Source organism: Bufo bufo, chromosome 2 (genome assembly GCF_905171765.1).
Source record: "Bufo bufo chromosome 2, aBufBuf1.1, whole genome shotgun sequence".
Taxonomy (NCBI): domain Eukaryota; kingdom Metazoa; phylum Chordata; class Amphibia; order Anura; family Bufonidae; genus Bufo; species Bufo bufo.
In genome coordinates this window covers 643,156,737-643,182,884 of record NC_053390.1, presented here as the reverse complement: position 1 = coordinate 643,182,884, position 26,148 = coordinate 643,156,737, and the positions used below count along the sequence as shown (strand labels likewise).

General features: G+C 40.9%; 1 protein-coding gene across 2 annotated transcripts in view; it reads right to left on the bottom strand.

Annotated features, from left to right (window-relative positions):
* The window catches only part of LOC120990009 (hedgehog interacting protein), a 121,381-nt gene that overhangs the window by 37,795 nt on the left and 57,438 nt on the right, over nt 1-26,148 (bottom strand). Inside the window, exon 5 of one of the 2 annotated variants that reach the window (XM_040418506.1) lies at nt 20,920-20,982. The exons of the other annotated variant lie outside the window; for it this stretch is intronic. Within the exon in view, the coding sequence (XP_040274440.1) occupies nt 20,920-20,982 (63 nt within the window). The remainder of the gene's footprint in view (nt 1-20,919; nt 20,983-26,148) is intronic. 2 annotated transcript variants of the gene reach the window in all.

Genomic DNA, 26,148 nt, shown 5'->3' with positions numbered 1-26,148 from the left:
TTTAGATCTTTGTTTCAGTTGTTTCTGTAATGTAGTGAAATATAATTACACGCACTTCATACGTTTCAAAGGCTTTTATCGACAATTACATGACATTTATGCAAAGAGTCAGTATTTGCAGTGTTGGCCCTTCTTTTTCAGGACCTCTGCAATTCGACTGGGCATGCTCTCAATCAACTTCTGGGCCAATTCCTGACTGATAGCAACCCATTCTTTCATAATCACTTCTTGGAGTTTGTCAGAATTAGTGGGTTTTTGTTTGTCCACCCGCCTCTTGAGGATTGACCACAAGTTCTCAATGGGATTAAGATCTGTGGAGTTTCCAGGCCATGGACCCAAAATGTCAAGGTTTTGGTCCCCGAGCCACTTAGTTATCACTTTTGCCTTATGGCACGGTGCTCCATCATGCTGGAAAATGCATTGTTCTTCACCAAACTGTTGTTGGATTGTTGGAAGAAGTTGCTGTTGGAGGGTGTTTTGGTACCATTCTTTATTCATGGCTGTGTTTTTGGGCAAAATTATGAGTGAGCCCACTCCCTTGGATCAGAAGCAACCCGACACATGAATGGTCTCAGGATGCTTTACTGTTGGCATGAAACAGGACTGAGCGCTCACCTTTTCTTCTCCGGACAAGCCTTTTTCCAGATGCCCCAAACAATCGGAAAGAGGCTTCATCGGAGAATATGACTTAGCCCCAGTCCTCAGCAGTCCATTCACCATACTTTCTGCAGAAGATCAATCTGTCCCTGATGTTTTTTTTTGGAGAGAAGTGGCTTCTTTGCTGCCCTTCTTGACACCAGGCCATCTTCCAAAAGTCTTCACCTCACTGTGCGTGCAGATGCGCTCACACCTGCCTGCTTCCATTCCTGAGCAAGATCTGCACTGGTGGCACTCCGATCCCGCAGCTGAATCCTCTTTAGGAGACGATCCTGGTGCTTGCTGGACTTTCTTGGACGCCCTGAAGCCTTCTTAACAAGAATTGAACCTCTTTCCTTGAAATTCTTGATGATCCTATAAATTGTTGATTGAGGTGCAATCTTAGTAGCCACAATATCCTTGCCTGTGAAGCCATTTTTATGCAACGCAATGATGGCTGCACGCGTTTCTTTGCAGGTCACCATGGTTAACAATGGAAGAACAATGATTTCAAGCATCACCCTCCTTTTAAAATGTCAAGTCTGCCATTTTAACCCAATCAGCCTGACATAATGATCTCCAGCCTTGTGCTCGTCAACATTCTCACCTGAGTTAACAAGATGATTACTGAAATGATCTCAGCAGGTCCTTTAATGACAGCAATGAAATGCAGTGGAAAGTTTTTTTTGGGATTAAGTTAATTTTCATGGCAAAGAAGGACTATGCAATTCATCTGATCACTCTTCATAACATTCTGGAGTATATGCAAATTGCTATTATAAAAACTTAAGCAGCAACTTTTCCAATTTCCAATATTTATGTAATTCTCAAAACTTTTGGCCACGACTGTATATAGAGGTTTTAGAACAACATATGCCCTATCCAGACGTCTCTTTCATGGAAGGCCTTGCATATTTCAGCAAGACGATGCTTAACTACATACTGTATCCATCAAAACAGCATTAATTTGTGGAAGAAGAGTTAGGTGCCGAACTGGCCTGTCTGCAGTCCAGACCTCTCACCAAAAGAAAACATTTGACTCATCAGAAAAATGAAACCCAGGACTGTTATGCAACTAAAATCCTACATCACAAAATAATTGGACAACATTCTATTTCCAAAACTCCAGCAATTGGTTTCCTCACTTTCCAGCCAGTTGATAAAAGAAGAGGGGATGCTACACAATGGTAGACATACCCCTGTCTCAACTTTTTTGAGATGCATTGCTGCTATCAAGCTCTAAATGAGTTAATTTCTTTTATGAAATAGTAAAATCTTTCACTTTCAATATATGATAGGTGTTCTATTGTAAATAAAATATGGGTTTATGAGATTTTCAAACCATTGCATTCTGTTTTTATTTTCATATTCCATTCCTGGTTCCAATATGTTTTCTTTTTTAACTAATAACAATAGAATAGAGGATGCTCACCAGTTGAACTGGAGCCCAGCCCACTGACCACCCCTCAGTGATATAAGTAAACGCTAAAAAATGTCTGTCTCACAGTAATTTGCATATAACTGTACTAATTCATGTATATAATACAATACACTAAAAAACAATACATAAATATAAATAAAAGAAGCCAGAATTCATACACCCTATTATATGATCACAGTCCCTTTAAATGCTGAGCTCTCGCATATATAATGTTCATATAAAAAATTCATATGTATAAAAAATTAAAAAACACGGTTTCCTTGTCTTGTAGTTCTTCACTTTGGCGTGCAGTTAGTAGTGTCAGTTGATATTTGGCAATTGTATCTCTTATCAGTGTTAACTGAATTGCAAGGTTCTCTTAATTGGTAACAAACTTCCTAACAGTCTGCTCCAATATTCCCTTATAGTTGAGTGGCTTATTGTATTGTTTGCCTGTTAACTCGTATGTAATGCACATATATTATATTAGTAAAGCGCTTTCTTTAATCCGTAAATTGTTTTCAGCATCCTGATACAATGAGCGCTCGTCTCCCACAAACAGACCTTGTTACATGCCGGCTTAAATATGCAGCGTCTCCTCTCGCGCTTCCCCGCACATGCGTACTGGGATCGTCAAGATGCCCATGAGCCATCCGGGGCTTTGCTGTACCGCAACACTGGTAGATATCGATGCACACCTTCAGCTTGGAAACCGCCACCTGACCCGTTTCGAAACCTACTGTTCCTTCCTCAGTGGTACAAAAATAATGAATAATGGGAATATTGGAGCAGACTATTAGGCCCCTTTCACAAGGGAGTCACAGATTTTGTCCGGATGCGTTGTGGGTGCATTGCAGGAACCCCGCGCGAGTGAGCACGGAATTTTAGTCAGTTTTGTCTGCAATTTATTTGTTCAGTTTTTTTCGCGCGAGTGCAAAGCGTTTTAATGTGTTTTGCACACGCGTGATAAAAAACTGAATGTGGTAACCAGACCTGAACCCGGACTTCTTCACTGAAGTTCGGGTTTGGGTTCGGTGTTCTGTAGATTTTTATTATTTTCTCTTATAACATGGTTATAATGGAAAATGATAGCATTCTTTAATACAAAATGCTAAGTAAAATGTCCCTTGAGGGTTAAAAAATAATACAATTACTCACCTCATCCACTTGATCGTGCAGCCGTTATCGTCTTCTTTCTTCTTCTTGCAGGACTTGCAAAAGGACCTGCGATGACGTCAACGCAGGTCCTTTCGCAGGTCCTGCAAGAAGAAGAAAGAAGACGATAACGGCTGCACGATCAAGTGGATGAGGTGAGTAATTTTTTTATTATTTTTTAACCCTCAAGGGACATTATACTTAGCATTCTGTATTAACTCCTTAAGGACACAGCCTTATTTCACCTTAAGGACCAGGCCATTTTTTGCAAATCTGACCAATGTCACTTTAAGTGGTGATAACTTTAAAATGCTTTGACTTATCCAGGCCATTCTGAGATTGTTTTTTCGTCACATATTGTACTTCATGACACTGGTAAAATTAAGTAAAAAAAAAATCATTTTTATTTATAAAAAGATACCAAATTTAGCAATTTTTTTTAAAAAATTGCAAATTTCCAAGTTTCAAATTCTCTACTTCTAAAATACATAGTAATACCTCCAAAAATAGTTATTACTTTACATTCCCCATATGTCTACTTCATGTTTGGATCATTTTGGGAATGATATTTTATTTTTTGGGGATGTTACAAGGCTTAGAAGTTTAGAAGCAAATCTTGAAATTTTTCCGAAATTTTCAAAAACCCAATTTTTAGGGACCAGTTCAGGTCTGAAGTCACTTTGTGAGGCTTACATAATAGAAACCACCCAAAAATGACCCCATTCTAGAAACTACACCCCTCAAGGTATTCAAAACTGATTTTAGAAACTTTGTTAACCCTTTAGGTGTTCCACAAGAATTAATGGAAAATAGAGATACAATTTCAAGATTTCACTTTTTGGGCAGATTTTCCATTTTAATAATTTTTTTTCAGTTACAAAGCAAGGGTTAACAGCCAAACCAAACTCAATATTTATGGCTCTGATTCAGTAGTTTACAGAAACACCCCATATGTGGTCGTAAACTACTGTACGGGCACACGGCAGGGCGCAGAAGGAAAGGAATGCCATACGGTTTTTGGAAGGCAGATTTTGCTGGACTGTTTTTTTTGACACCATGTCCCATTTGAAGCCCCCCTGATGCAACCCTAGAGTAGAAACTCCATAAAAGTGACCCCATCTAAGAAACTACACCCCTCAAGGTATTCAAAACTGATTTTACAAACGTCGTTAACCCTTTAGGTGTTCCACAAGAGTTATTTGCAAATGGAGATGAAATTTCAGAATTTAAATTTTTGGGCAAATTTTCCATTTTAATCCATTTTTTCCAGTAACAAAGCAAGGATTAACAGCCAAACAAAACTCAATATTTATGGCCCTGATTCTGTAGTTTACAGAAACCCCCCATATGTGGTCGTAAACTGCTGTACGGGCACACGGCAGGGCGCAGGAGGAAAGGAATGCCATACGGTTTTTGGAAGGCAGATTTTGCTGGACTGTTTTTCTTTACACCATGTCCCATTTGAAGCCCCCCGATGCACCCCTAGAGTAGAAACTCCAAAAAAGTGACCCCATTTTAGAAACTACGGGATAGGGTGGAAGTTTTGTTGGTACTAGTTTAGGGTACATAAGATTTTTGGTTGCTCTATATTACACTTTTTGTGAGGCAAGATAACAAGAAATAGCTGTTTTGGCACCGTTTTTATTTTTTGTCATTTACAACATTCATCTGACAGGTTAGATCATGTAGTATTTTTATAGACCAGGCTGTCACGGACGCGGCGATACCTAATATGTATACTTTTTTATTTATTTATGTAAGTTTTACACAATGATTTCATTTTTGAAGCAAAAAAAATCATGTTTTAGTGTTTCCATAATCTGGAAGCCATAATTTTTTCAGTTTTTGGGCGATTACCTTGGGTAGGGTATTATTTTTGCAGGATGATATGACGGTTTTATTGGCACTATTTTGGGGTGCGTGTGACTTTTTGATCGCTTGCTATTACACATTTTGTGATGTAAGGTGACAAAAAATGGTTTATTTAGCACAGTTTTTATTTTAAATTTTTTACGGTGTTCATCTGAGGGGTTAGGTCATGTGATATTAATATATAGACGGTCAATACGGACGCGATGATACCTAATATGTATACTTTTTTTTTTATTTATGTAAGTTTTACACAATAATATCATTTTTGAAACAAAAAAATGGTGTTTTAGTGTCTCCATATTCTGAGCCATAGTTTTTTTTATTTTTTGGGCAATTGTCTCAGGTAGGGGCTCATTTTTTGCGGGATGAGGTGACGGTTAGATTGGTACTATTTTGGTGGGCAAACGTCTTTTTGATCGCTTGCTGTTGTACTTTTTGTGATGTAAGGTGACAAGAAAATGGTTTATTTCGCACAGTTTTTATTTATTATTTTTTACGGTGTTCTTTTGAGGGGTTAGGTCATGGGATATTTTTATAGAGCCGGTCGATACGGACGCGGCGATACCTAATATGTATACTTTTTTTTTACCAATTTTTTTTAACTTTATTTGGGGAAAATGACGTTTTTGTTTATTTTACTTGAAACTTTTAATTTTTTGGGGGGAAAACTTAATTTTTTAAACTTTTTTTTCACTTAATTTTTTTTCCCACTTTGGGACTTTTGGGGGTCTAATCCTTTACAATGCATTCCAATACTTCTGTATTGGAATGCATTGGCTGTATGAGTAATACTGTGTGTATTACTCCTACGGCTTCCGGCCTGTGAGATCCAGGGGTCCCCCCTATAGCTTCATGGGGACCCAATGGCACCGCCACACGCCACCACCGCAATAGGTAAAAGCCGCAAACCGCAGGTCTGAATTGACCTGCGGTTTGCGGCGATCGCCGACATGGGGGGGTCAAGGAACCCCCCCGGGCATTTAGCCGAAGTGCCTGCTCAATGATTTGAGCAGGCACCGGCTTCCGATCACCGCCCACTGCGCGGCGGTGATCAGAAATACACAGGACGTACAGGTACGCCCTGTGTCCTTAAGTACCTGTACGCCCTGTGTCCTGAAGAGGTTAAAGAATGCTATTTATTCCCCTAAAGAATGCTATTTATTCCCCTAAAGTGAGGAAAATTGGCTACCTCACAGGTTTTTTTTTTTTGCCTTCCTCTGGATCAACTTGCAGGATGACAGGTTGAACTGGATGGACAAATGTCTTTTTTCGGCCTTATGTACTATGTTACTATGTTATTATTTTCCATTAAAATCATTTTATAATGGAAAATAATAAAGTGAATGGTCCTCCACATCATCTCCTTAGCAACCATCCGTGAAAATCGCATAGCATCCGCACTTGCTTGCGGATGCTATGCGCTTTTCACGCAGCCCCATTCACTTCTATGGGGCCTGCGTTGCGTAAAAAACGCAGAATATAGAACATGCTGCGATTTTCACGTAATATAAAGTGATGCGTGAAAAACATCGCTCATGTACACAGCCCCATTGAAATGAATGGGTCCGGATTCAGTGCGGGTGCAATGCGTTCATGCCACGCATTGCACCCGCACGGAACTCTCGCTCGTGTGAAAGGGGCCTTCGGATGTTTTATAAGTTTGTTACCAATTAAGAGAACCTTGTCATTCAGTTAACACTGAAGAGAGATACAATTGCCAAATACCAACTAACGCCTAACTGCACGCCAAAGTGAAGAACTACGAGACAAGGAAACCGTTTAATTTTTTTTATATACATATGAATTTTTATATGAACATTATATGTGCGAGAGCGCCGCATTTAAAGGGACCGTGATAATATAATAGGGGGTATGAATTCAGTTTTTTATTTTATTTATATTTATGTATTGTTTTTTTGTGTGTTGTATTATAAACATGAATTAGTAATGTTATATGCAAATTACTTTGAGACAGCCATTTGTTTGAATTATTTATGTTTTCTTTTTGCATTATTATTTCAGTTTTAAAAGGGTTTTCTTGGATTTTTTTTTAACGATGACACATAGTTTGGATAGGTAATCAGTATCTGATTGGTTGGGGTCCGACACCAAGGACCCTTGCCGATCAGCTGTTTTGAGAAGGTAGCGGCGCTGCTGTCTTCTCACAGCTCATCAAGCACAGCGCTGTACACTGTATAGCGGCTGTGCCTGGTATCGCAGTGAATGGGGCTGAGCTTCTCCTAGGCCACAGAACGATGGATATGACGTCACTGGCCTAGGAAAAGCAGAGAGAAGGCCGTCTCGAACAGCTGATCGACGGGGGGTCCTGTGTGTTGGACCCACCTAATCAGATATTGATGACCTATCCTGAGAATAGGTCATCAGTAAAACAAAATCTCTGAAAACCCCCTTTAACTATTTTGACCATTTTGAAATTCAAGCAAAAATAATGTGTGTTTCTACAGGTGATGGCAGAACTTTCTTTGGGGAGGGGTGTGGTAATGGACAAATCTTTTCATATGATTTCTGAACAATCTTTTCCCAAACAAAATAAATGTAAAAATTCTATCAGCCAATCCAAGCAGCGTAAAGCTGAAGGGAATAAAATAAAATGTGCTCATTTCCTCCTTTTAACAAGCATAAAATAAATGTATCATCTTCTAATCCACAGCTTTACATTACAAGCAAATTAAGAGCATTTGTTAACTTACTCTATAGGTCTATGGCTCTATGCTCACAGTTTTATTAAGAAAATTGCCCTAAAGAGTAGGCTGAACATGGACGGAGTTTGCATATCTTGGAACACTGGTTTTAACAGTTCCAGTCTAGAGCTTTGAAAAAAAAGCTATTAAAAGCTAGTCATATATATGATGTCATTCTCATAATGTCTTAAAAAAAGCCTGAAAGTACAAATAATATTTGTAATGTGCGACTTCATCCATGCAGCTTTCCATTTCTCAATCTTGGATAATATTTCATGGTGTTTCCTGTTTGTTAAATGAACACCTTATTGCTTGGAAAAGATTTCTTTAGTATGATGTCTGCAAGGTTGAGCCATTTTGTACATCAATGAAACAAGCCTCACATTTTTGATGGCATAATGAAAATTCCCATGGTGCTGAGCAGAATGAAACACAAAGGCACTTTTCAGTTGCTCCTGTAGATCCCCTGTTCATTCTCTTGGTGGCACGTGGATTACATAATCAACCTTTCCTTGATCCCTCCTCCTTATACAGACATCAACACACACAATCGCAAAAGTCACATGCCGGCTCCTGCAACTAATAAAAACCAGCTACAAAAATAGGGCAATCTTCAGAGAAGCATTACATAGTGCTGCAATAATTTTGTCAATTAAATCATGGCTGAGTCACACCTTTTTATTTCTGGTGGCCAACAAGTTTTATTACACACAGACTTCAAATCTAGGGAATAAGACAGCTCAGAAAAAAATGAGATATTAGAGTAACTTGGAGAACTGCGATATTAAAGAGAAATGTAATAGCTGAAAAGAAATGGGCCTAGTAAAAGCATGGACAAAAATTTATTTTCTTATTGTACCCTTACTTCTTTTACTATTAAAGGGGTTGTCCCATGAAAAAAATTCTACAGTTTTCAAACCAGCACAATACTTTTGTAATTTCACGTAATAGAAAATTTAGCATAGCCACTGAGTTATTCAATAAAATGTATCAGTATAGCGCCACCTGCTGTTTTTCTTTCTTATTTCTTTGTCCTGCTTACTGAGAAGGCCGCACATGCTCAGTTTAATCTTTCAACTGCCTCCTGAGCTGTGATAGGGAGAGCATGGACACGCCCCCTTATCTGCAGCAGAAAAGACACTCCCCCTGAGCGGTCAGCTTGATATAAATCTAGCAGAGCAATGGGGAGATCTCTGAATTCATGTGAGGTACAGGGCTGGTTCTAGCTTTGCCAGAAAGAGATTGTCATGATGTCTGATTTTCATGTTTTACATTAGTCATGGGATAACCTCTTTTACGTCTATGACTAGGTTTCCATAATGAAATACTAAAGAAAAACTAAGACCTTGAAAATGTCATAATGGAATGCAGTTGTCTTAGTTGTGCACACAGGGCTGGATTAAAGAGAGAGCAAAAAGGCAAGTACCCAAGATCCTCAACTACCTAGAGCTTCCACTTCCTAGTACACTGTAGTGTAGGGCTGCAGTAAACGAATATTTTAGTAATCAAGTATTCTATGGATTATTTTTACAATTAATCGAGTAATCTAATAAGAAAAACCTTCTTAACTCCTTAACGACCCAGGACAAGAATGTTCATCCTTAATGGCCGGTACTTTGCGACCAGGGATGAGCATTCTCGTTCTGCGGTACTTCCTCCCCCCCATGTGTGCTGCTGTGATCAGCAGCACGGATCCGGCTGTTACTGACAGCCGGATCCGTGCTGCATCCACCAGCATTGGTGATAACGCCGATACCAGTGGATTAACCCCTCATATGCCGCGGTCAGCCTGCGATGGCGGGGACCCGATGGTTGCCATTACAGCCTGACAGCTACGGAAACCCATGAGATCCAGCCTGAGGGATGGGTCTCCTAGGTAACTGTCAGTGTCTTACTGTGTAAGATGCTGACAGTTCAATTCAGTACGATACAGAATGTGACCCTGAAAAGGTGAAGTCCCACAGTAGGACAAATATAAAAAGTTAAAAAAAATAGTGAAAAAAGTGTTTTTTTATAATAAAAAAAATTTGAAGTTTCAAGTAAAAAAAAAAGCGTCCTTTTTCCAAAATAAAGTAAAAAATATGGAAAAACATATTAAGTATCGCTGCGTCCATAAAAATATCACATGACCAAACGCCTCAGATGAATTGTGCTAAAAAAAAGATTTTTGTCACCTTACATCACTAAAAGTGCAACACCAAGCGATCAAAAAAGTATATGCTCCCCCAAATAGTACCAATCTAACCGTCACCTCATCCCGCAAAAAATGAGCCCCTACCTAAGACAATCGCCCAAAAAAACAACAACTATGGCTCAGAATATGGAGACACTAAAACATGATTTATTTTTTTGTTTCAAAAATGCTTTTATTCTGTTAAATGTAAAAAAAAATTAAAGAGTAGACATATTAGGTATCACTGCGTCCGTAACAACCTGCTCTATAAAAAATACCACATGACCTAACCCCTCAGATGAACACCGTAAAAAAATAAAAAAAAAAACCGTGTAAAAAAAGCAATTTTTTGTCACCTTACATCACAAAAAGTGTAATAGCAAGCAATCAGAAAGTCATACGCACCCCAAAATAGTGCCAATCAAACTGTCAACTCATCCCGCAAAAATTATAACCTACCTACAGTACGACCACATATGGGGTGTTTCTTTAAACTACAGGATCAGGGCAATAAATATTAAGTTTTGCTTGGTTGGTGGAAGAAATTGATTAAAATGGAAAATCTGCCAAAAAAGCGAAGTTCTGAAATTCCATCTCCATTTTCCATAAATTCTTGAGGAACACCTAAAGGGTTAACAAAGTTTGTAAAATAAAATCTGTTTTGAATACCTTGAGGGGTGTAGTTTCTAAAATGGGGTCATTTTGGGTGGTTTCTATAATGTAAGCCTCACAAAGTGACTTCAGACCTGAACTGGTCCTTAAAAAGTGGGTTTTGGAAATTTTCGAAAAAAAATTCAAGATTTGCTTCTAAACTTCTAAGCCTTATAACGTCCCCAAAAAATAAAATGGCATTCACAAAATGATCCAAACATGAAGTAGACATATGGGGAATGTAAAGTTATAACTATTTTTGGAGTTATTGCTATCTATGAAAAAAGTAGAGAAATTTAAATTTGCAAATTTTTCCCAATTTTTGGTAATTTTGATATTTTTTTTATAAATAAAAATGTTTTTTTTTTTTACTTAGTTTTACCACTGTCATGAAGTACAATATGTGATGAGAAAACAACCTCAGAATGGCCTGGATAAGCAAAAGCGTTTTAAAGTTATCACCACATAAAGTGACACATGTCAGATTTGCTAAAAATCACCTGGTCCTTAAAGAGGACCTTTCACCTATTATTACACTATGAACTAACTATACAGACATGTAGAGCGGCGCCCGGGGATCTCACTGCACTTACTATTATCCCCGGGCGCCGCTCCGTTCTCCTGCTATGCCCTCCGGTATCTCCGTTCCCTAAGTTATGGTAGGCGGAGTCTGCCCTTGTTCTTCTGTAGCGCTGGCCAATCGCATTGCAGAGCTCACAGCCTGGGAGAAAATAACCTTCCAGGCTGTGAGCTCTGCGCTGCGATTGGCCAGCGCTAGAGCAGAACAAGGGCAGACTCCGCCTACCATAACTTAGTGACTGGAATCTCCGCCTACTATAACTTAGTGGCCGGAGATACCGGACGACATAGCAGGAGAACGGAGCGGCGCCAAGGGATAATAGTAAGTGCAGTAAGATCCCCGGGCGCCGCTCTACATGTCTGTATAGTTAGTTTATAGTGTAATAATCGGTGAAAGGTCCTCTTTAAGGTGAAAAATGGCTGGCTCCTTAAGGTGTTAAAATAACGTATTCCTTTATAAAAACTATATTTTTATTTATTACAATGGTATAGCAAATAATTGCACACACATAAGGCTTCTTTCACAGCTGCAATATACAGTACATTCTGTCAAAAGAACAGCCGGCCAGAATGTACTGCAGCAATTGACTGTAATGGGGTCCGGCCTTGTTACAGCATTCAAGCTGGGTTTTGTAAGGACAAAAAAAAAAAGCTTAGGACGATACCCAGCATGTATGCCGAAACATGGCCAGATGGCCTTGGCCACATTATAGTCAATGAAAGCATATAGCTGATTGTATCCGGCTATACCCAATACGGTATACTCCTGCAGTCTGTTCTTCTGCCAGGTGGAGGAATAGACTGCCGGAGTTCACTGGCTGCCATGATGTACCCCTTCCCCAGTGCCTCCATGCCATCCACCATGTCCCCCACTTCCCCAGATCAGCCCCTCCATGCCAAATCACAGGTGCCCCGATTAAACCCTGTCCCCCCCACGCCAATAACTTTAAACATGCCATTGCCAAATCACAGGTGCCCCCATTAACCCCTCCCCCGCCAATAACTTTATACATGCCATTGCCAAATCACAGGTGCCCCCATTAACCCCTCCTCCCGCCACTACCTTTATACGTACCTTTCCTGGCAGTGCGGCATGCGCTGACACATGGAGTCCGCAGGAGACGCGTTCTCATCCCAGCATGCACTGGGTCCTGACGTCACACACAGCGTCAGCCAGCGCGTTGACGATGTGTGAACGCAAGTCCCTGAAGCGCGGTGCCGAGTCGGGAGGCCACGGAGTGGTGAGTGAGAAGCTTTATTTCACTCACGATCCGTGGTCATGTGATTTAAACGTTTTTTTTTTGCCTCGATTTCATCGATTAAATCAATGAATCGTTTCAGCCCTACTCTAGTGTCATTCAAGACATGAGTTTTCCTCAAACTAAAAATTTTAAGAAGGGTAGCTTTTAATAATGGGTGGACGAAGTAATATTATCCTTGCCCAGAGCTCTGTTTTAGGCACCCTGTAGAGAACACAGGGGTTCATCTCCTGCTATCAGTTACATCTTGCTCTTAACTAATTGGCAGAGCTTTATATGTTTTGTCTGACAGTAGGGAGGCTCCTGTCCCAGCCACTTGTCTTAAAGCTTGTCACAGAACAGTGGGGAGAAGAAGGGGTGTATAGTCTGAGAACCAGAGATATTTCTTTATTTCTCAGTTTTAACTAGATTAAGAGACAAAATAAGACCAAGAGAAATTGTTAGATGAATGGAGGAAGTGCTGGGATTTTGTATATGTATTTTTGTGTTTAGTGTGTCTATGGTGTTTCTTTAAAGGGGTTTTTCAGGAACATTAAACTATCAAAGGAAGGCCTGTAGCTTGAGAAGATCATGCCCATCTCCTCCCTGACGCTCCAGTCTTGTGTGCTGGCTCCTGATCCACATCTTCTGGTCCCCTGCTTGTTTTCTTCTGGCTGGAGCATGGACACATCACTGCTGAAGCCAATCTTTGGTTGCAGTGACGCCAATGGCAATTTCTATGACCCAGCAGGAAGACAACAAACAAGAGACTGGAAAATGGAGGGAAAGGAGCCAACGCAAGGGACCAGAGTGACAGAGAGCAAGTGAATAAGAATCTTTCAAGAGGTGATGCAGGCTAGGGGCCTTCTCTTGATAATTAATATTCCTGGAAACCCCTTTAAATTAGCTACAGACTGTCACTTTTACTGTACAGAGAGCCTTCACCATATTTTTACTCAACTGTCTACACCAACATGACCTTTGTGCAATGTGTGCACAAATATTTCCTGCAATGTAGTACTGTAGATTACTAAGCATTTACAATGTGTTTGTACACTTGTAGAAACATTTATGTATGTAAAAATGTATGTTGTTACTGCTAGCACAATTAAAAAGTTGTACATCATTACCGTATGGCCACTAAATAAACCCAAGTAAATGAAGGGAGTTTCTGGGATTAGCATATTAATTGCCTATAAGTGCATTTAATGCATGGGCCAGGTTGTGCTGCAAACATGCAGGAAAGACCAGTGCATGCCCACAACAAACATGCAGCCGGATTATGTCCGGATGTGTTGCGTCTGCGATCAGGGAAAATCGTACGAGTAGGTACGCAATTACAGTCAGTTTTGACTGCGATTGCGTTCCGATGTTCAGTTTTTATCGAGCGGGAGCAACGCAGGTTCTTCTATCTCCATTCAGCAGGACCTGCGCTGACGTCACTGAAGGTCCTTTTCCAGCCAGGTCCTGCAAGAAGAAGAAGAACCCTACAATGGACCTTTTACTTAGCATTCTGAATTAAAGAATGCTATTATTTTCCATTATAACCATGTTATAATGGAAAATAATAAAATATACAGAACACCGATCTCAAACCCGAACTTCAGTGAAGAAGTCCAGGTTCGGGTCTGGGTACCACTCGCGTGATAAAAACTGAACATCGGAACGCAATTGCAGTCGTACCTACTCGCACGATTTTCCCTTATCGCAGACGCAACGCATCCAGACCTAATCCGGACACACTCGTCTGCGAGGGGCCTTATGAGACAACATTGTTCGGGCCCATTTACACGTCCTTATAGCCGCTGTGCTCATGTTGCGAACCACAAACAGCAGTCTGCAATACACAGGCACTGGGTGTGCGAACTCTGTACTGTGGTGCAGACCCATTGACTTGAATGGGTTTATGATCCGCAAGAAACAGCAAAGGATGTGACATGTCCTATTGTTTGCTGTGTGGAGGTACGGACCCGAAATCCCATGGAAGGGTTTCCATGGGCTTCTGATCTATGCCTCCACACTGCAAAAGATAGGACATGTCCTATCTTTTGCCATATCTTGTGGATTGTGGACCCATTCAAGTCAATGGGTCAGCACCACAGCACAGAGTTCACACGGCCAGTGCCCCTGTATTGCGGACATCTAAATGGAGCCAACTGTAAATGTAATGTTAACAGAATGCTCACGCACTATGTCCGGTAACTGTATAATTCATAGTGATCTGTGCTTAATCTGAGGACAGTCAAGTACGGTATTTTAATCACTCAAACATGGGAGTATTTTGTTTATTTAAATAAAATAAGTGATTCTAAGTCATATTCAATAGTGAATAGACAGAGGTGAGAGTAATAACCTCGCTATTAACACAAAGAGCACAGACTCAGCCACCAGATTGCTGTTCTGGCTGTGTCACCACATGCCACCAATGTGGCAGCACATTTAATCGGTAAGAAAATCAAGTGTTAATACCCATTGGACAGAATATATGGAGACATTAGGCTGCAGGTGTATTTATTTACCCTTTCACTAAAGAAACTGTGGAAAGCTTACAATTTCAATGAAACCGCCATCAGGGGTTTTCAATAACCCAGCTGCTTGCCATTAGTTGTAAGTGCAGTTCCAATCCAGGCTACATAACAGGCTGCAGTACGCATTATACTGCAGACACCTGCTGGCAGTGTCCGTGATGAGAGATAGCGCCGATAATCAACAATTAACCCCTCGGATGCCATGGTGAATTGCGACCACGACATCTGAAGGATCATCTACCGAGAGTGGGCTGCTCTTGGTGACTGAATGCCCCTCCCACACAAAGAGATTGTCAGAGCCATTCAGTTGCTATGAAAGCCGGGAGCCTTCTGAAGGTTCCCAGTCCTGCCATAGCAAAGTTCCTATTAATCACGTGCTCAAGTTCCTTAGAGTCATTCAACATACTAAGTCTAACAAATAATATATTTTATTTTTATAAAAAAAAAAATTTGATCACCCCCCTCTATCCCAATTTTAATTATAAAAATAAATTCATTAATTAATTAAATAAAGATAATGGAGACTGCTGCTTCAAAAAATTGTCCTTTTTTTGTCACTTCACACCTCCCCCCAAAAAAGATTTAATAAAAAGTGATAAAAAGGTCACATATAACTCAAAATTGTATAAAAAAAAGTATCCGTTACATAGCTCTGCAGATAGAATTTCATGGGGTCACAATATAGCAATTAATTTTTCTACGTTTTTTTTAAAGTATTAATTAAAACATAACAAAAACTATATAAATTTGGTATCACTGTAATCATACTGACTCACAGACTAAAGCTAACATATAATTTTTACCATCCAGTGAATGTCATAAATATGAGACCAGTAAAACAATAGCTTTTTTTTCACAATTTCACCCCATTTATAATTTCTTTCCTTCTTCTCAATAAATTGTATGGGGGTATTAACTGGTTCAAATAGACAGCACAACTTGTCCTGCAAAAAAACAAGCCCTCATACAGCTATGTAAATGGCTTTTGGAAGGCGGTGAAGTGAAAACTAAAATAAAAAAATGAAAATTGTCCCGATCCTTTCAATCGAGAATTCCGTAACAAAAGTGGAACAAAATAGAGCAGCACGCTAAGCTGCTTTGTGCGGCAAGATGCCAGGTTGCAAAACAGAAACCCAACGGACTCCATTATAGTCAATTGGGTCAATCCTGCGTTGCTCGTGTCCATCATGTGACGGATCAGATGGAAATACAGCGCGTAATCCGAAACGTGTGCAGGTAGCTTAAGGGGGTTGTCCAATTGTTCATTTTACTTTAAAAGCTCAGTGTGGCATAATGCAACTGCAGTGGTGAGCAGGTGTAATTACAACTACGCTGCCCCCTTCTGACAGCTCTGTAGTATTCACTTGAACAGGAGGGAGACGTCTCATTGAAGTGAATGGTACTGCTGAGATGTAATTACACCTGATCACCACGGCAATGAAGAGAAGGCTGCGCTTATACAAGCTCTGCGTTGTTTTCAAACAGCTGATCGGCCGGGGTGCCAGGAGTCGGACCTCCGCCGATCATCTGCGGATAGGTCATCAATATAAAAAAAAGTGGACAATCCCTTTAACTGCTGCTTATCGAACCATCGGTTAAATTCAACTCTGCTATGTCAGCATAAAGCACAAATTCATTAGAAGACTTACTTACACTATACAAGTACAAGCAGGTAAGGATATGATATCGTATCAAGCAGCCTGGTGACAGAAGAGCATACGAGGATGGGGATATGCTCACTTTCTTCATTGTGCCTGAATGTGGATCTACTGGTCTCGTCATGTAGGCCTGAAAATTCTGCTAATAACACACTGTCTAATAAAAGATAACACTGTGTCCATTCTCAAGAAAATGTTTTCATATTAAGAAGCAGCGCACATGAATATAGTTAAAACAACCACCAATGTTATTACCACAAAAACAGTCAAGTAATAACAATGAGAGTGCCTTATAACATGAGATGTCAAACATGTCTTTGGATATTAGAAAAAAAGTATTATACCTCACAGATTGCATCCTGCAAGTGCTATATTTATATGACAGCTCTCGGTTAATGCTGCTCCACATGTATAAATTGCACTTGCAGATTATACACATTCGAGCCAACTGTAAACTCTGATCTTCTGTTTTTATAGCTAGCTAATGGGGAAAACCTTCACTTATCATGTCACTAAGGCCTCCGTCTGTAGGCCGTCTGCATTTTTTGCAGACCCATTGGACTGCATTTTGTGGATCAGAATAGGATACGTTCTATCATTTGCAGAACATGGCATACGGATACGGACAGCACATACAGAGGCCATATCCATATGTCCGTTCTGCAAATTATAGTACATGTCTGGTTCTGGCCCACAAAAAGCGGTCCAATGGGCCTGAAAAAACATGCATGTCTGCATTTTGCGGATCAGCAGTCGTGTGTATGAGGCCTAATACTGGCCACATGATTCTTGTACAAATGTACAAACTTCACTTTTGGTAGGTAACCTTACTTCAGACTATAACAGGGACATATTTTAAAGAGTACTATAGGCAATTTAAAGGGCTTCTGTCACCCCACTAAAGTCTTCTTTTTTTTTTTTGGGCTAGTTAAATTACTTATACTGCGATATATGAAAATATAATGGTCTTACTTACTTTGCTTCAGCAGTTTCTTATAAAAACGAACTTTTATCATATGTAAATTAGGTCTCAACCAGCAAGTAGGGCGTCTACTTGCTAGTAGCTGCCGCAAAAAACCGAAATAGAAGACGTCATCGGCACAGGCGCACTGAGGGAGTGCTGAGGAGGCGAGCCTCCTCATCTCAGAGCGCCTGCGCCGATGACGTCTTCTATTTCGGTGATGTCATCGGCGCGGGCGCACTGAGGGAGTTCTGAGGAGGCAAGCCTCCTCATCTCAGAGCGCCTGCGCCGAATCAACACAGGCGCGCGATTTTTGAAATGCTGACAGGGCCGGCCGGAGGAGGAGATCGCGGCTGGCCCTGTCAATCAACACGGCGAAGAAACTGCTGAAGCAAAGTAAGTAAGACCATTATATTTTCATATATCGCAGTATAAGTAATTTAACTAGCCCAAAAAAAAAAAAAGACTTTAGTGGGGTGACAGAAGCCCTTTAATGTAACATAGTAACTCGGTACAATAGATTATACAGCGACTGATAATATGTACTAAATTTTAAAAAGTACTGTCCCTCTGCTTTTATTATGTCTAGGCTAAGTTAGCATTAAATACTTCTGTATAACTATGTAATTCCATATCATATTTTTTTTTTTTCTCCTTTTTCTTCAACAGTGCTATGCTGAAAAATCTCAGTGGCTACTTCTGACTGTCAGCAAGCAGCTTGACTGCTGTTGAGAGGTATCCATGTGGTGTAACAGGCAGCAACTATACTTGATATTACATTGCAACAGAACTTTATTGAATACGATCTTCTACTTCTAGTATCCCGATCACAGAAGTATTCAGAACAGAGCACGAGGAGGCAAGGGCAGATACAGCCTGTAGGGGGCTTTAGTATAGGGACAGAATTGGGCCCCTTGCTCTCCAACTTAGGGTGCATTCACACAACCGTATGAATTTTGCAGTCCGCAAAAAATACAGATGACGTCCATGTTTCATCTGTTTTTTTTTTTGCAGATCCATTGTAACAATGCCTATCCTTATCCGCAAAACGGACAAGAATACAATATGTGCTATCTTTTTTGTGGAGCTACAGAACGGACATGGACAGCACACGGTGCATTTTTTGCGGACCCATTGAAATCAATAGTCCACATCCTATCCGCAAAAAAGGCAGATCGAATGCGGACTAAAAACATGGTTGTGTGAATGGGGCCTTAATGAGAGTGAACGAACATCCCTTTTAATAGGCTTTTAAAATTCCACAGTGGTGTCAATTAGTAATTTCAGCAATGGGAATCATTAGGTAATATTGCATGCGGTCTAGTAGACTTTAGGAAGCACAATCACTGTCACGGCCTACAGGGCTTCTGTTCAGCTGCACAGATTGCACATATGTCTGACCCTGCTAGGAGGGTATTGAAAGCAACTGTAAATTTATAGTCATTAATGTCATTATCAAGGTGGTCACTGACATATGGGGTCCAGGGAATATGTCAATATGGCACCTGTCAGGGGGTGGGATATTTTAGGCAGAAATTGAATAGTCAGTTCTTGAACCAGTGTATGTGTTGCTTACCTGGGGAAGAGATGGTACCAAGATGTACTATGGGCAAAAGGCAAGCAGGTGGGTGTAGTGTGATGCTCTGGGCAATGTTCTTCTCAGAACCCCTGTGATCCCTCATGCAGGTGTTACGTGTCTCCCAAACAGCACATGACCCAGTGATGTGCCACTTGGAGGCACGTCACCGCCAGTAATTGGCTGAAGCAGCACGTGACCCCTGTCCACTCTGTAAGTTGAGAGGCAGGGAAACAAAGTGCAGCGAACCAAAGAGCAAGAACCATGCGGCAGGCACCAGATAAGCATTCTTCCCTCCACAGGCTCAGTGGATTAGGGGGCTGCCAAAATTGTCTCAAAGCTGGACAACCCCTTTAAGACTCCCCACAACTCAGTGATTGTATGGAGCAGTAATATATCCGTGTGCATACAACCCTTAAAGGGGTCATTCAACACCTATAATGCCCCCCTATATGCCCAGGCACCTCATACAGGTTATACTTACCCTGCTCCCCGACACCCACGTCGCTCCTGATGCCCACATGGCCGCCGCTGCATCTCCACATTGCACAGATCAAAACATCCGGCGACGGGGGTTCAGCCAATAGCAGGCTGTGTGGGCATCAGGAGTGATGTGGGTGGTGGGGAGCGATGCAAATATATCTTGCATGAGGTGCCCTGGCATTTTTTGGGGGGTATTATAGGGGATCGATAACCCCTTTAATCTATTTATTTTGTAGTAAGATGCAAACATGAAACGTTGCATATATTTCATATCTACACCATGATATTCATTCAAAATCATCCACTTTGTTTAAGATCATGCCGTTGCTGACTGTGACCAATTCATTTAGGACCAGCCATTTAAATGGAGTAGTATGACGCTTTTGCTGGAAGCAACCGCATTATAATTTTCATATAATTTATTTTAATGGAGTGTCTAAGGTTTAGTCTATGTTTCAGTATGCCTAAACACAGCCTGTGCGTGCTGAAGACTGTCAGCCATGTACAGCCACATCTTCTGCTAGTTATAAACAGTTAATGGAGGATGCTGCATACCACATTATAAAACAAATAACCAGTACACATCTATGATAAGTTAACCAAATTACTAAACCTACCATTTTTGTAGCCTTCACAGACATGGTTGTTACATCTAGTATATGACTAGAATTTTGTTATACATGCAAGTGCACCCAGATACAGGAATTATACTATATTTTGTATGTATTCTACATCATTTGAGTAATATTTTTTCTAAAATTTTAAATGGGATAAACTACTACCGGTATTTAAATGCAGTGGACACTTGCCTGTCATAATCGCTCGCATGCGCTGTGCGCCAGAATTTTGGCCCATGCAAAATACTGCGCTTTATTTCTGCCCGAGAGCAAATGGCTGTACTGCCCATGCCCTGAAATTCTGGCGCATGGCACAGGTGCGAGATTGGGGGTCTGATGAGAGCAGGATACAAACGCATGTTCTTGTCGATATATGCACAGGAGGGAGGAGCATAATGAGAATTTTGAGGCCCCGAGGGGCTAGGCACACCCCTAGTGACTGGGACGCCTGATCTGCATAATTCTAAAAAGCACTTTTTGCTCCACATAGTAGCCACAGATCTGCAAAGCAAAGTGTGTATACAGCACCTACATACAGTTGTGATTAGCTGACAGGCTCTCTTTCAATAAAATATATCTGGAATAATTCACACCGTTATTTTAACTAATATTAATGCAATACACCCTGCTCTCCAGTGAAATTTTCACAGTTTTTCTCTTTTTAACTCACTTTGTCTCTTCTCTTTCTGTGGGGGGCACCAGCTCCACACATCAGACAGTCGAGCACCTGCATCTGCAAAGAGTGCATAAAAGTTAGCTTTTGCTAACCCTTTCCTCCCCTGCATAATAAATAGTCTTCATATAGAGCCCCAGGGTCTCCACTGATAAATAGCAATATGGTATGTAATCCCCCCCCCCCCCTCAGTTTCCTTGTCCACTGTCTAGAAGGAGATGTGGTATATACGTAGGGACAAATGAATGGAAGGTGTCTGGGCTGCTTGACCTGCTTCACTGTGAGATAATTATGCTGGCACTGAGAGGAGGGAGCAGGGAAGCTACTGAGTACATTAGTCCACCTATGAATGTAGAAAAGGGTGGACAAGAGTTTTGGCCAAAGGACAAACTGCAGAGAGCTCTACCAGAGAGGAAAATTTAATAAACATAAAAACATAGAGGAAGATTTATCAAGACCAGCATATGGTACATTGGCACTGATATCCCCCATGCTGCTGGAGGATGAGCCTAACGTAAGGCCTCAACGTAAATTAGACACATCCTCCAGTAGTCCGTGCGCCTAAACTGAGCACTAAATTTTAGGAGGTCTTTTACTAACAGAAATACGTCTATTTTTGGCCTATTTCTGGCGCAGATTGCGGCACAAAGGTTATTCATGAGCCCATGTTAAAGGGGTTTTGCCATCTCAGACAATGGGCGCATATCGCTAGGATATGCCCCCATTGTCTGATAGGTGCGGGTCACACCTCTGGGACCTGCACCTACAATGAGAACGGAGTGGGGAAATGAACGGAGGGTGCACTTTGCATGCGCAGCCGCCCTCCATTCATTTCTATGGGGCCGCTGAAAATAGCCGAGCGCTGGCTCGGCTATTTCCGTCTGTCCCACAGAAATGAATAGGATCAGGGGCCGCCCATGACTGGTAAGCTCCCATTCACTTCTATGGGAGCAGCGCTTGGTGGTGGACGGACCCCGCTAAATCCGGGGTCCTCCAGCCACAGCTCTCCCCGCTCCATTCTCGTTGTAGGTGCGAGTCCCAGAGGTGGGAACCGCACCTATCAGACAATGGGGACATATCCTAGCGATATGCCCCCATTGTCTAAGATGGGAATACCCCTTTAAATATGTCCTTACATATAAGATTATATATCACAATTAAATATATTCTTGATATGAGATTTCTTCTTTGTCTACACTATACGATGTGTCAATTTGTTACATTCATTTCCCCCAAAAAACTCAAATGGGAAATAGCACTGAGCACCATTTAGCTGTATAAATGTCAAAAAACCACTTCTTCATACAGCACAATTCAGCCCCTGTGTAAAGAGCTTGAGCTCTGATGAGCCCAATGGCCATATTGCTTCACCTTCCGGGGCGAGTGACTTCTGCCCCTTTTAGGTCAAAGTTCAGAAGTGGAACAGACCAGGGAATGTGGCAAAACAGATGACTATACTTAAGTAATGATGTGTGGAAAGGCAGTTTTTGAGACTAGTACCTTGCACTTAATTAGGGAGAACCAGCAGAATGAATTGACACAGCTGTGTGGTACAGATATCGGGGAAGGCACATCTAGCAATAGAAATGCTTCAATTTCAAGGTATAAGAATCTAAGAATTGTAATTTGCCATCTTACTGCAGTCTTAAAAAAGTCCACCAGAGCCAATTTTTTATAGGCTTATTATAGCAGTCAGATACAACTTCACAATGATATGTAAGGGCAACATAAACACTCCCAAATCTCCTTAATTTTTGGTTTATAAAAACAGTTCCTGCTGAGTGTTATATAGTGCTGCTATAGAATCGGGTGTAATATTCATGGAAAAGCCATATAATTTGAAATGGAAAGAATCTGAGCAGAAAATACTTTAAACATGTAGGTTTTATAGCTACTAATGTGTATTATGTATGTGGATATCTGTGCGTATTCGTAGACTTTTGCTGAACACATTCTACTAATGTTAGATACTAATATGTGTTAACAACAAATCATTGTTAATTGTAACACTTATTACGTGTTTCTTGAACCTGTCTCCTCCAGCAACGGTATAAATTATTTGAGGCCCACAATAAAAATGTCATCATGGTCATTAATTGGTTAGGGATTTCAACAAATGGTTTGGGTTATAACAATGTTCTTTAACAATTTAGGCCTTCATTTTTCAATAGAATTAGTGAGAGTGGAGTGGGTGATGTATTTTGGCCCAGGAAGATGTAAACTTGGATACACGTTTAGGGTATATTCACATGTAGCAGATTTGTGCACAAATTTCTGTTTCTGATTCATGGACCAGTCTTACGGTCCTTTTACATGGACTGATAATCCAGCCAATTATCGGGAATGAGCAAACGCTCGATCTCAAAAACTGGCCTATGTAAAGGTACGGGTGATCACCCGAAGAACGACCAAAGGCTCCTACATCGGGTGATCGCATCATTAACAGTGATCTGTTGCCCAGGAACAATGATTTTCTACAGGGACAAGCTAATGCTGTATTGACTGCACTGAAGAGGTGATTGCTGCATGTAAGTGCGGCCCTAATCTTTGCTGATGATCAGGCAATTATCGAGAACATCTGGTTCATTCCCAATAATTTCCTGACACATCGGTCTGGGTATAAAGACTCTTAGTGAAACTCCTGTAGGAACAAGTTGCTCCAAATTTATTGAGAGGAACAAGCTTCTTAATGAGTTTGGCGCATGTTCTGACAGTCTGTGCGCCAGAAAATCGAATCTATCAAAGCTATGAACACAGATTTGAAGTCTAATTTATGCCAGCTTCTGGTATAAATAATAGTGAATTTTTTTTGGTACAAGGGAGGCCATTTCCCCTCCCGCTTAGCCTTGTGTGCTATATTTGGCACTTTTGAAAAATGTAAAACGTTGCAAACTATAAAAAAGTTGCGTGCCATAAAAGTGGTGTAAAAATGATCGTTTAACTTACGAACCTGTGTCTTTTTTTAAGCCATGTAACAATATAAATTTGCCCCAGTGTGTTATTCATGTATGACCAGATTTCAGCTTCCAGGTTATATTCACCTTGAGGAAACCCGATGAACTGTAATGCATAAGTTGCATCTAGGAAATTACAAATTTTTTGCTTCATCTGAACCATGTATAATATTTTGCCACTTTATGGATATGTTATATTATTTTAGTAATGAACACCCTATCCTACTACGAGTAAATCCATCAGTGAAGATATGGGATTCCAACTACTGCAATTGCAAATTTGCAAAAAAATGCACGCAACAGAAAGTAACTAGAGGACGCATAAGGACATCATAGACGGGACTCTTCTGCTCAAGTATTCCCACTATATCATAAGGGAGAGCCAAGGAAAAAAAGTCTCCTCTGGAGGCACAGCCCTTTCATTCATTACACAGATGGCTCACTGATTTTAATAGGCAGCATATAAAGCATTTTTCCTGTAGCAATGATACAGGCCATCTCCTTTCACCAATGTTAAGAACGGAACAGGAGCCCTGCAAAGAGGACAAAGGTTGACCAAACTTACACACCTACTTTAAAGAGGACCTGTTACATCTTCTGACATATGCTGGAGAGTCTTTTCTTAGTACTCTGGGGGTCATTTATCAAGGGACTTGCGACTATTGTAGTCAAAAGATAGTCACAAGTCCCCTTTTTGACTTGCGTTGTACAGTAATAGCGTACAAAAAATGGAGCGGAAAAGGTGCTGCATTGCAGATTTCAAATCTGCAGCATGTCAATTATATACAGCACATTTCTCTTGTGGATTTTACCCTTTGCAATGGAGATGGTGAAATCTGCTGGCTTTTCTGCAAAGAAAAACAAAAAACAAAAAAAACGCATGTCATACAAAATGCAGTACATTTTTCTGCTGGATTTTCATTCACTTTTGAATCCAGCCTAATAGAGGCAAGGACTGATCTGCTGGATTTTCAGTCACTTTTGAACTCAGCCTAATGGAGGTAGGGACTGATCTGTGAATTTCTGTGTACAGCATACCAGAACAGAAAACTGAAAATACAGACATAGAAATGATGTAAACTCTATAATTACTATGTTTTTCAATATAAAAAATATACAAAACAGCAGAAATAATGGTATAAAAATAGGCAGCGTGAGCCTAAAAATTTCTACTCGATGCTTCATGGCATTTAAAGGAAATCTGTCAGTAGAGTTAAGCCCAGCAAACTGCTGACAGAGCGATACAGGTTCTGTGGGATCTCCTCTAAACTTATCAACTGTATTTTTTGCTTTAAAAGAAGCACTTTCCCCCCCCCAGCCACCAGCCTGCACATCCTTGCTCTGTAGCTGGGGTCCGTCCAAGAGGAGGTGGAGAGCCATTCTCCTTCGCCACTGCACTGCCGTCCTGCATGTCTCACTGATTGGTGGACTGCTGTTCCACTGCCTCCACTAATCAGCTTACACCGGCCCAGCCACACGTGCCGCTGCTAAAAAGAAGGAGGGAGGGAGTTTTACTGGCCCTCCGCTGTGTAAGAATTGCTGTTCACTGGCCCGTCTCCACCTCAAGTCCCGGGTGAGCGGACAGCAAACTTTATTTCTTTTTTTCCCCCCTTATTGTACTATGATATAGATTATACATTTAAGGCTACTTTCACACTACCGTTCAGAGCGGATCCGTCTGGGGTCTGCCCAGACGGATCCGCTCATATAATGCAGACTTTGGATCCGTTCAGAACGGATCCGTCTGCATTATATTGTAGAAAAAATTCTAAGTGTGAAAGTAGCTTCAGACGGATCCGTCCAGACTTGACATTGAAAGTCAATGGGGGACGGAAAATTGAGCCATATAGTGTCAAATTTAAACGGATCCGTCCCCATTGACTTACATTGTAAGTCTGGACGGATCCGTTTGCGTTCAGGTGTCCGCTTGCTGAGCGGAGCGGAGGCTGAACGCTGCCAGACTGATGCATTCTGAGCGGATCCGCCTCCACTGAGAATGCATTAGGGCAGTACGGATGCGTTCGGGGCCGCTTGTGAGCCCCTTCAAACGGAGCTCACAAGCGGAGCCCCGAACAGTAGTGTGAAAGTAGCCTTAACCAGACCCACAGGACCTGTATAGCACAGTTTGTAGTTTAGTGGGCTCAAATCTACTGATATTTCATGAATACAGCGAGTGAGGTAAAACCGTTATACAATCAATCATACAATGATTACACAATCATAATATATTTAGAAAAACGTCACTGAGTTATACCTGCAAGTAAATAAAAAA